At 40.6% G+C, this 10385-nt stretch overlaps 3 protein-coding genes across 4 annotated transcripts; 1 reads left to right on the top strand and 2 right to left on the bottom strand.

The window, feature by feature from the left end:
- Positions 1 to 831: 831 nt before the first annotated feature.
- cnep1r1 (CTD nuclear envelope phosphatase 1 regulatory subunit 1) lies at positions 832 to 2881 on the bottom strand. 2 transcript variants are annotated; one of them, XM_083690993.1, is made up of 6 exons: positions 2792 to 2881; positions 1628 to 1699; positions 1426 to 1499; positions 1231 to 1340; positions 1058 to 1112; positions 832 to 910 (listed from the first exon to the last, which is right to left on the bottom strand). In XM_083690993.1, the coding sequence occupies exons 1-6, from the start codon at positions 2826 to 2828 to the stop codon at positions 869 to 871; spliced, it is 390 nt and encodes a 129-aa protein (XP_083547119.1). In that variant the 5' UTR covers positions 2829 to 2881; the 3' UTR covers positions 832 to 868. The 2 variants fall into 2 exon arrangements, with proteins under 2 accessions (XP_083547119.1, XP_083547120.1); XM_083690994.1 differs by having other exon boundaries at positions 2804 to 2873.
- Positions 2882 to 3852: 971 nt separating this feature from the next.
- On the bottom strand, positions 3853 to 6002 carry LOC310820113 (arylamine N-acetyltransferase, pineal gland isozyme NAT-10-like). Its single transcript, XM_083691634.1, has 3 exons — positions 5839 to 6002; positions 5571 to 5629; positions 3853 to 4933 (listed from the first exon to the last, which is right to left on the bottom strand). Exons 2-3 carry the CDS (start codon positions 5571 to 5573, stop codon positions 4055 to 4057), a joined length of 882 nt encoding a protein of 293 aa, XP_083547760.1. The 5' UTR covers positions 5574 to 5629; positions 5839 to 6002; the 3' UTR covers positions 3853 to 4054.
- A 755-nt stretch (positions 6003 to 6757) lies between these two features.
- On the top strand, positions 6758 to 10085 carry sdr42e1 (short chain dehydrogenase/reductase family 42E, member 1). The gene is made up of 3 exons (XM_083691047.1): positions 6758 to 6818; positions 7255 to 7317; positions 7762 to 10085. The coding sequence occupies exons 2-3, from the start codon at positions 7259 to 7261 to the stop codon at positions 8858 to 8860; spliced, it is 1158 nt and encodes a 385-aa protein (XP_083547173.1). The 5' UTR covers positions 6758 to 6818; positions 7255 to 7258; the 3' UTR covers positions 8861 to 10085.
- Positions 10086 to 10385: the final 300 nt, after the last annotated feature.

The raw sequence follows: 10385 nt of genomic DNA, 5'->3' as shown, positions 1-10385 counted from the left end.
CATTAAGTGAACAGTTACCTAATGCAGTGGTGACAAGCCACAGATACAGCATTTCAAATATCAAGCACTGACGTACATACACAAATACAACATTGGGTATATTTCATGTCCTTGATCTCATCATGTTCATGTTTATGCCTGAGAATATAACAGCATATAGGAACTCATCAGACAATGTCAATCAAATTGATCAGTCTTGTTCAAAACACAAAACTTACAGATCAACTTTTCAGCCAAGGTGACTTAACATCTCATCAAGGCAAGTCCCACCAACTTAGTCATGAACATTTGTGTTTTAGATCAGAATATGGCAACATAAGAAATTGAGGCGATAGCAACTACAAACATAGGATAAACTTTCCATTGTTGAGACACTTTCAAAGCAAATGCAAAAAACTTCAGTAGTCTGAACAAAGGCAAAGACAAGCAGTATAAGAGTAAATCATGGGAAACATGTCTTCACACTTATTTATTAGGTATACTGTATAAGAATTAGTTTAAAAATAGAAACATTTATCTAAAACAAATGCATGTCATTAGAAGTAAACACATCTGAACTCATGATGAATGAGTAAAATATATCAAAGGGTTTTTGTGCACAGAAGCAGCTTTAAGGGTGACGGTAACACTGAGATGCTGTTTTAAAAGGCGTTGTCTGTTCCTCCCCATATTTCTTCATTCTTTCATATTCAATTCCATTAACAACAGAATCGCCCTCAGTTATTACCCCTTTCCCCCTCCGTCTCACATTGTTCAGATCACCCAAATAGGATTCTGGTCCTTTGTTGTTCAGTGGCAATCAACATAGTGATATTAAGAACCCCCCCGCCCCGCCCCGCCCCGCCTGCCCTCCCCCCAGAGTTTGTGACTATTGGATGTGTGGCCGTGGTTTGAGAATAAGTTTCCCCGTCTGCAAAAGACACAAATAAACATGTAGGTCAATGCACAGATGGCCAAGCAATCATTTTGAATGTTACTATTTTTAGAATTGAAATATTGTATGAAATAACAAATTGACACTCAAGATCGTATTACAGAGATGATTCTCGCAACTTACATCATCACAGGACATGTTGTATTCTGCTAAAACCGTCCGACAACGAGCTGCAATACTGAAAGTATAAGAGTTAAGGGTGAACAATACTGGTAGGAACTTAAATTACATGTATGGGCCATGTAGGCCTAATGAGTGGGGATGAAATGTTGAGCTTTCAGCAAGAGGAAGGATACATTGATGGGGCAACAACTCGTTTGTGTATTCCAGCGAAGAACAGTGCAATTAGAGTGACGCAGCTGATGGTGAAGAACGGATGGTTCCACAGTGACGAGAAGAACGACACCTGCAGAACAAGCAGAGGTAAGTTGATCAGAAAGCCATCCTTGTCTGTCAGAAACACAACTCGTCAAAGTCAAACGCACACTGACCTTCTGAGTGTCAGGGTCTATCAACCAGTTCCAGGCTCCAGTCGCCGTACAGACAGAGACCACTATTAGAATCACTGAAACAGATAGAGGTGAGACATGAAAATTATATACACGGTACAATGTGTGTCAGAGGCCAGAATAATCATGCTGAGCGGCCATTTTCCATTATGGTTTGACAGTTATACAAACTATAGTCACTTACTTCGCCACCGACCGGTTGCAGGCTGCAAACAGGAGACGTATTCTGTCAATCTTCTCTCAAAGGCTTTTAGGTCTACAAACAAAGGGAAAAGAGTTTTACAGATAAGCCACATTTTGGATGTTAGCATGAGTGACACACATTGTAAATATACAGATTGGTACATCAGAAGCTGGGTGCAATCAAATGGTTACAAAGCCATCCTGCTTTCAAATAAAACACCTGCAACACAGGAAACAGGTCCATATTTGAGTCCAAATTGAGTGCTTACTGATTAATTACATTACAGTAACTTCCAAAGGAATTGGTCTGCATATACAGTACCAGTCAAATGTTTGGACACACCTTGCCAAGAGTGTGCAAAGCTGTCATCAAAGCAACTACTACAAAGCAACTGGCTACTTTGAAGAATCTAAAATCTAAACCATATTCTGGTTTGTTTAACACTTTTTTTATTTACTACATAATTCCATGTGTTCCTTCATAGTTTTGATGTCTTCAATATTAATCTACAATGTAGAAAATAATAAAAAAAAGAAAGAAAAACCATTGAATGAGAAGGTGTGTCCAAACTTTTGACTGTATTGTATGCAAAATAGGATGGCGTGCCATTATTGGATGTAGTGAAACGTATCAAAAGGATTACTAAAGGACTTGAGATCTATCATGCATTGAGTCACAATCTATTCCTGACACTGAACATCAGCTGCATCATGTTGGAAGGCTCGCCGATAGGTATTTTGTGAGACGTAAATGTGATAGCTAGCCAACCGATGCATCGCTACTTAGCAAGTTTTTAGCTAATTACCACAATTTCTTATGCGCAGCACTACCATGTTATCGCAAAACTTTAAAGACAAACTGACCTACATTGATGTAGCAAGAGAACAATTACATTTTGTAGCAGACTAGCTAACTCGCTTATTGACAACATAGGAGCAAGCACTGCTAGCTCCTCTACCTGCTATCTACCGGTACCCATCAATCGAAGAACGTCACTTCACTGGTTGGCTGCTAATCAAGCTAGCTAAGCTAGCCAGCTAGCGAGTCAAGTACATGACATTGTAAATACATGTTTATCATTGTGCGTTTTACTTCAAAGTCGGCCTTTACTCGTCATACACAATCATTAACATGAATTCGTTGGAAATAAATTAATTTGCTTGCCATGTTGACTACCTTCGGCCTGTTCCAAGGAATTCATTGCTCACTCTCCAGCAGATGGTTGTGCAAATTCCCCTAGGCCATGGAAGCAGACGAAACCTCAAAGTGGATTGGACGATTTCGTAAACTGTACTGTGATTGGTCTTGGTCTCAAAAACTGGTTGCGTTCCAGGTCGCCTACCAGCCGGGCTGCGGTTCCTGACGCTTCATGCACATGCGCCTGTTTAGTCCAGCGCCAATAGGCTTCTAGAGAGCCATTCAAAAAGTACATTGTATGCAACAGTCACTAGGGCCAACTGATTACTAAAAGTATATACCACACTAACCGTACTACGTACTATTTAGGCCATACTGACACAAGAAGGAGTGATGGCAACACATGACTAGTGCCAAGTTGAGACTTTAGTGAGGGAAGGTTGCAGCAGCGAAAGAAGTGGGTGAGGTTTGTTTAATGCAGGGGTGAGGACTCAGAGGGGTGAGAAAGAGTGATGATGTTTGGCTCATTCAGGGAAAAGAGGGATGATGTTTGGCCCATGCAGGTGTGAGAAGGATGGGTAATGTTTGGCACATGCATGGCTGAGACATGACTTAGGCACAAGACATGATTTGGGCATGAGACATGACTTAGGAGAAGGTTCAGTTGAGGTGTGAGGAGGAGGGGTGATGTTTAGCCCATGCAGAGGTGGACTTGATTTAGGAGGATGACTGAGGATGCCGTATATCCAGACTTTGAGAGATCTGGTTCACAGTGCTGCACAGTTGCATTGTAGGTGACCTGGAATGCAACCATTGGCACACCTGAACCAGTAAGTTACTTGGTAACTGTTGTAGTTTGAAAGGTCAGGAACAAAGGTTAAAAATTCACTATATGTCTAACACAAAAACAACTACAAAAGATTTGAAAGATACAAACTGAAAGATAATTAAAAAGGTCTGAGAAGAGGTTATAGTACCTTAAATGCATTAAATATTGATTCAAATACTCCTGTCGCATGATCTGTTATGGAACTCTGTGTGTATGCATGACTAAAATGACCCAATAACAGGCAGCAAAATATGCAGTTGATTAAAAACATTTATTATTTCTTGTAAACAATAAAAGCATGTGATCTAGATAAATAATTATAAATAATTAAAGTATGATTCAACACACTTGTGAATATTTCTTCTTCATTTATTAATAGTGCAAACAGAAATGTGTGTGTGATTGGGGGGGGGGGGGGTCTTCAGTCAATATACAGCACCTCAATTAAGTATTGCAGGCTCTTATATAGCATAACTAACTTTGTTGTTTATGGGGACCAGCTTGTTTACCAACAACACATTAAACTTTTCCTTCAGCAGCTTCTCCACATCACCATCAGGTATGTCTTTCATATCCAGAAGATCAACACTTTCCTGGTAGTTGAAGGTGACCTCACTGTAAGTCCAGCCAATGAGCGCTCTGAATCCTGTGGTCGTCTGCAGTGAACAGATGGACTTGTTGGTAAAAAGAGAATTTGGATCTGTCTGAAGATAGTGGCTCGTTTCAAGGAAATGATCAACCCCCCGTGGCACTAAACTGAAGCAGTAGATCTTCTTTGTTTGCCTCTTGTCTACCAGACTTGAGTTGGCAAAGTCTTCATTCAGAACCAAGGGCTTTCGACCGGCCTTCTCCAGGATCCAAATGTCTCCATCTTCTATGAGGCGGAAGACACCAGGAGGCTGTGGTTGCTCCTTCCCAGATACAAGTTGAAGTGGGTGCCATATTTGACAAGATACCCCAAAACTCACGTCTGCAATGTAAGCAATCCCATCAATCACAATCATGTTGATGAGATGAGTGTCTGTGGGATTGAAGTCGTTTTTGATGCTGTTGAAGACTCTTGAGCCCAGTGTTACAGGATCATAGCCCATCATTTTCAGCACCCAGGCAAACAGGAAGTTATTCTCAGAACACCAGCCTCCACGGTTGCCCCTGACGATCTTATTGTAAATTAATTCAAGGTCCAATGTGATCTTTTCACCACAGTGAATGCTGAGGTTTTCAAATGGGATTGACATGACGTGCAGTTTATGGACCAGCTTCAGTGTTTCAAGGTCTGGTTTCTCAAATGGGCCTTGGAATCCAATCCTCTGAAAGTACTGCTCCAAATTCATTTTGTCCTAGGTAAAAAGACATTGCATAACTTTGTAATGACGTAGGATTTAACACCTTAACACAACATTTGAAATCTGCAAGCATGTTTTACATATTTACCTCCTCTTTTAAGTAGAAAGTGTATGGGTGTAGATAATATTCATATTATTAATTGACTGTGTGATGCTGCCTTAATCTAAGCCATCCACGACACAAACAGACAATCTGGATGGACTTTTCATGTTCAAAATAACCATCAAGCTACATATAAGCATCAAACTACATATGTTAGTTGGTTTTCTGACTTTTGGTCTAAGGTTCAGGAATGGCTGGCAAATAATAATATTAATCTAAAAGTAACCTACAAAAAGTACTATTGGGTGACTTAGTATCTGATGGACAATCAATATAATTATACTCTTCGCAAAAAGATGAATCTTTTCTCTACGATTAGAAGGTTTCAGGAACTTTGTGAGACATCACAGCACAAATGAAAAATATATTGTCCAACAAAACCAAGAGACCGTGGTCTACCGAGACAGGTGGGATTTGCTGAGAGCAGCTGAGAGTGGGATTAAATAATATTTCAAGAACTGTATCAGTTAAAATGAAAAATATCATAGCAGAAATAATACCCAATATACCACAAAGGACTGAAATTACCATGTGCAAAAACGAAGATCAAACAAAGTTCTTAGGTCCTCCAATGAGAGGGGTGGTGGCTGGGCAAAGAAGGAAAGAAAAGAAAAAAAGGTTAGCTGGTTCTCTTTTGAATGGAGGTTACATCTATGAATTGCCAGATATTGATACTGTACATGAGAAAACTCAGGTCAATTTACAGCAAAGGTAATTGAGAGCATAGAAGACAGGAATACACATTGGAACGGATAGCCCCGCCCCAAACTATTATTTAGTAAGAACGATTTCTTACCTCAAAGGCAGGGAGAGAGGTGACTTTCAAAGTATGGGTGTCGTGTAGATTGCAGAGTTTTGGAGGACATGGGCAGGAAATAAGAGGGTCTTGCTTTAAAAGAAAAACATGTGAACTCTAGACTTTGCACTGGAACTAGGAAGCAAATCACTTGTAGCCACCAGTACGACAGACTCACAGATGTTGCGTAGAAGAGTAAGGAAAGGCCATCACTAGTAAAACACTGCTTCCTTGTGGCGTGTATGAGAACACTTCTTATATTTCATAAAATACACTGATACAGTTTCAGATTCTTCAGCCTTATGGAACCTATCCCGAACTAAATCAGTGGAATCAACTAAAACTGGGCCATATATGTGTGACTCATCAACAATAATGCAACTTGAAACCACAAAAACTCTGGGACTCTGGGCATAGCCTACAACCTGCTGTTTTTGGTTAAGGAAAGTTCTATTGATCCCAGAAATAAGCAAAAGTACAGTATTTAAGGGTAGGTCAATTATATTTAAAAGATAACATGCTTAGGATTATTTGACAATTGACATAAGGGACTATAGGCTTTTGTCCATCAGCAACAAATCTGCACATTGCTGGTTTACTCCACTGATCTATACACTTTTCATATATATAAATATACAATAGTTACAGTAACTACATATTAGTATTTTGATCAATTTAGATAATTGTTTGACTCTAGTATGAAAAATATGGGGCGTTTCTAGATCAAAGACTTTGCCCTCCTGTTTTTCCATAGGTTTATCTTCGCTGTCACTCAAGAAGTGCAGTTGCACGTCAACATTTTAAAATAGGAATTTTGCGTTAAAGGCTTGCTGTAACTGTGACAGCCGTACGAAACCGCTCGTAAAATTACTTCGAGAATTCCACGAGGCTCTGCCATAAGGAAGTCGCAGGCTTTTGCAAGGAGGTGCATGTGGTATTCCATCGATTAATGCACACATTGATGCTTGGCAAAAGAAAAGGTTGGTGACACATCGGGACATTTTGTAACTTCTCTATTTGCCATTTCAATTATTAGCTTTGCAGTAGGCGCAGTTGGCTGGTTGCAGCGACATCAAGCTCCTATGTTCAAAGTTTACACAACTGTCATTGTTGAGCAAGCTGTATGCATAGCTAAACAGTTTGACAATGTATCACTTATTATTTCAAGTATTAACTCCTCATGGCCAGTATATTCTTCAGTGTACGACATCACAGACTGTTATAATTATGTTGTGTTCCCGATCGTTGTTACATTTCGGCAGGTGTCTTCGTTACATCAGCGTTTCATCCGTTACTTTGTTTCTCCTCTTTGTGATTGCCTAGCATGTTTCTGGTTAAATTCATATTATCTTAACTGTTGTGACGTTACACTAATTTCTAGAACAGAACTGATCTAGCTACACCTTTTCTTTCCAGAGCAATGGAAAATACACGAGACACCTTTCTGATTACCGGTGGGAGTGGATACTTTGGTTATCGGTAAGGCGGTCAAAAGATATACCAGCACATTTACCATCAACAATGTTTGCATTCACTGGCTGTGAATTCCATGGCTGTAAGCAAGGTGTGTTAGCCTGAACAAAATAATTCAGCAGTTTGAGCTCCACAAGGGGGAGTTCTCCCCCCAGTCATTCAAAGTCAGGCTGTCAGGCCAATGTATCCTGTGCCCACTGCCTCATGCTATGGTGACAGACTTCTTCCACCCTCTTACCCATGTAGCCTATACCTGCTTACAGTTTGCTGCTTACCTGCTTACTGCAGTTTACTCAGACACCCTCTGCTCACAGATGATAACTTGCCCTATATTGTAACTTTCCCCACTTAACTTCTTTCTTTGTAGCAAGGTTGATAATGCCTTGAACATCTGTGACTGACTAAGATGCCCCATTTTAAAAGCTCAATTGTATGTATTTCTCTCCCCAGCCTTGCCTGCTCTCTACATAAAAAGGGAGCTAGAGTGATTTTGTTCGATATGAGCCCACCGAACCAAGAGGTGCAAGAGGGCATTGAATTCCTGCATGGGGATGTTCGTGAATACGCACAAGTGGAGAAGGCTGTCGCTGGTGTCGACTGCGTTTTCCACATCGCCTCCTACGGCATGTCCGGAAGGGAGCAGCTGAACCAGAGACTGATTGAGGAAGTGAATGTTCAGGGCACGGAGCATGTCCTCAGGGCGTGTGTGGAGGCTGGAGTCCCCAGGCTGGTCTATACCAGCACCTTCAACGTTGTCTTCGGAGGGCAAGTCATAGAGGGCGGGGATGAAAGCCTCCCTTATCTACCTCTCCATCGCCACCCTGACCATTACTCCAGAACCAAGTCAGTGGCTGAGATGGCAGTGATGGAGGCTAGTGGCACTGCACTGAAGAACAGGACTGGGGTGTTACGAACCTGTGCCTTGCGCCCGGCAGGTATATATGGGCCTGGAGAGCAGAGGCACCTGCCCAGGATAGTAGGGTACATAGAGAAGGGAATATTCCGGTTTGTTTATGGAAATCCTAGCAGTCTGGTGGAGTTTGTCCATGTAGACAATCTTGTGTCTGCACATGAGCTGGCTGCTGAGGCTCTGACCGCAGACCGTCAGCACCGCTCGGCTGGGCAGGCTTACTTCATTTCAGATGGCAGGCCTGTCAACAACTTTGAGTTCTTCAGACCTCTAGTGGAGGGTCTGGGTTACTCTTTCCCCAAAGTGCGTTTGCCTGTCTCGCTCATCTACTTCTTTGCATTCCTCACAGAAATGATTCACCATCTCATCGGCCCCGTCTATAACTTCCAGCCTCTGCTCACACGAACAGAGGTGTATAAGACTGGTGTGACGCATTACTTTAGCATGGCAAAGGCCAGGGCAGAGCTCGGTTACAAGCCCCAGGAGTACAACTTGGATGAGGTGGTGCAATGGTTCAAGATGAGAGGTCATGGTAAAAAGCCTAGTGGTTCACCCCTCAAACGGCTGATAGTCAATGCATTTATAATAGCTAGTTTTGTTGCTGTGATCCTCTCATTCCTTCCAGTTGTTGGCAGTTGATTAGCAGGCCCCATAGTCATTTAAAAGGTACATTTGAATGTTGAAAAACGTGTGGGGATACTGAGGAATAATCTGTTGATCTTTTAATCCCACTGCTAGTAAGTAAACACAACTGAGTAGCCTACTAACCTCAATTATCCTTGTTTAAATCTTAACAGAGATGGTCAAAAAAGTGTTTGTGTTCAATCCGCCAAGTCTTGTCCATATTGGCAAGTTTTGGATGCAATGATGTTGAATGAAGTGTTTAGAATGGAGTGTTTGTTTTAATTTGTGCCTGTCTGAGCAACTGATCATAGTCCACTCTAACCCAATTGCAAGTGTTTACAAAAGTTTTCTCCCAACATGATTATATGTGAGAGGCAAAACCCTGTTGTTGAGCCTTTTTCACATATTTTTGTTTTGTTTACATAACAATTCAAGTACATCTCAAGTGAACATGACTGACAATGGATTGTACGTGTTTAAAGAGGTGCTACAGGATTACTGTCGCTAATTCTTTAATGTTGGCTTAAGTGTTGATTATATGGTTCATGATATCATGTAAATCGATTTCCTATCTCATTAGACCACACACTCTTCAGTTTAACCCTCATATTGTCTTCACTTTTTGGACCCTTTGGAACTCTTCGGGTCAAATTGACCAGGGACATCATTGGGGCTTTAAAAGCAATACAAAAATAAACATTTCCATTAAAAACTCTTTAACATATATTGTCTTTATCTCAATTCCAAACAATATAGATAACATGTATGATTAATATTTGCAATTAAGGCCAACAAACCTATGCAAGTAACCTTTTGCTTGTAGTAGTGAGGAGGTGTGCTGCTCTCTGTCCAATCAAGGTCATTTCTTCACACATTTTTTTTCTATCACAGCAACCCGTTTTTGCTTGTGAGCACTAATTTTAGAACAAGTGGCTGAAAATATATTTTTAAATCCTGTAGCATCACTTTAACTGATATGAATATGCTTTTCCACTGTATAACATGTCTCAACATGACTTGTAGGTTTCTATATTGTTATGTGATATTAGATCATATATTGTCTTATGACAGCTGCTGAATTACCTCCTTTTCCTGAATAGCCTGGTGTTATGTGACCAAATCTGGGACGTTTACAGACATTTTAAATTATTTTCCTATTCTAATGGATTTTTATTTTCTGTGTATTTCAGTCTGGTATACCACCTTTTGTCAACATTTTCTTTAATAAAATTATAAATCACCCTCAGATTGTGCTTGTCCGTTGTTGGAGTCAGATAAGTCAATCACATTTGATAGCCATCTCTTTACGCATTTGAACCAGACACACAGATTGTGTAATTTTTCGTAAAGGAACACAATTTCACACTACCATCATTTGGAACACAAAGTAAATTAGATGAGTTGCATCTCTATAGTGCCATGTTGATCGCACATTGTAATTGAAGGTTACTTGCAATGAAAAAAAGGTCAAATCATCTAAGGAGACAAATGCGAGCCGCATTTCAGTGGCAGAAGCCCTCCAAGAAGAATAGTCTGCATG

Source organism: Argentina silus (genome assembly GCF_951799395.1).
Source record: "Argentina silus genome assembly, chromosome: 19".
Lineage (NCBI taxonomy): Eukaryota > Metazoa > Chordata > Actinopteri > Argentiniformes > Argentinidae > Argentina > Argentina silus.
Note: the sequence above shows the minus strand (reverse complement) of the source record. Positions and strands in the feature narration are given on the sequence as shown.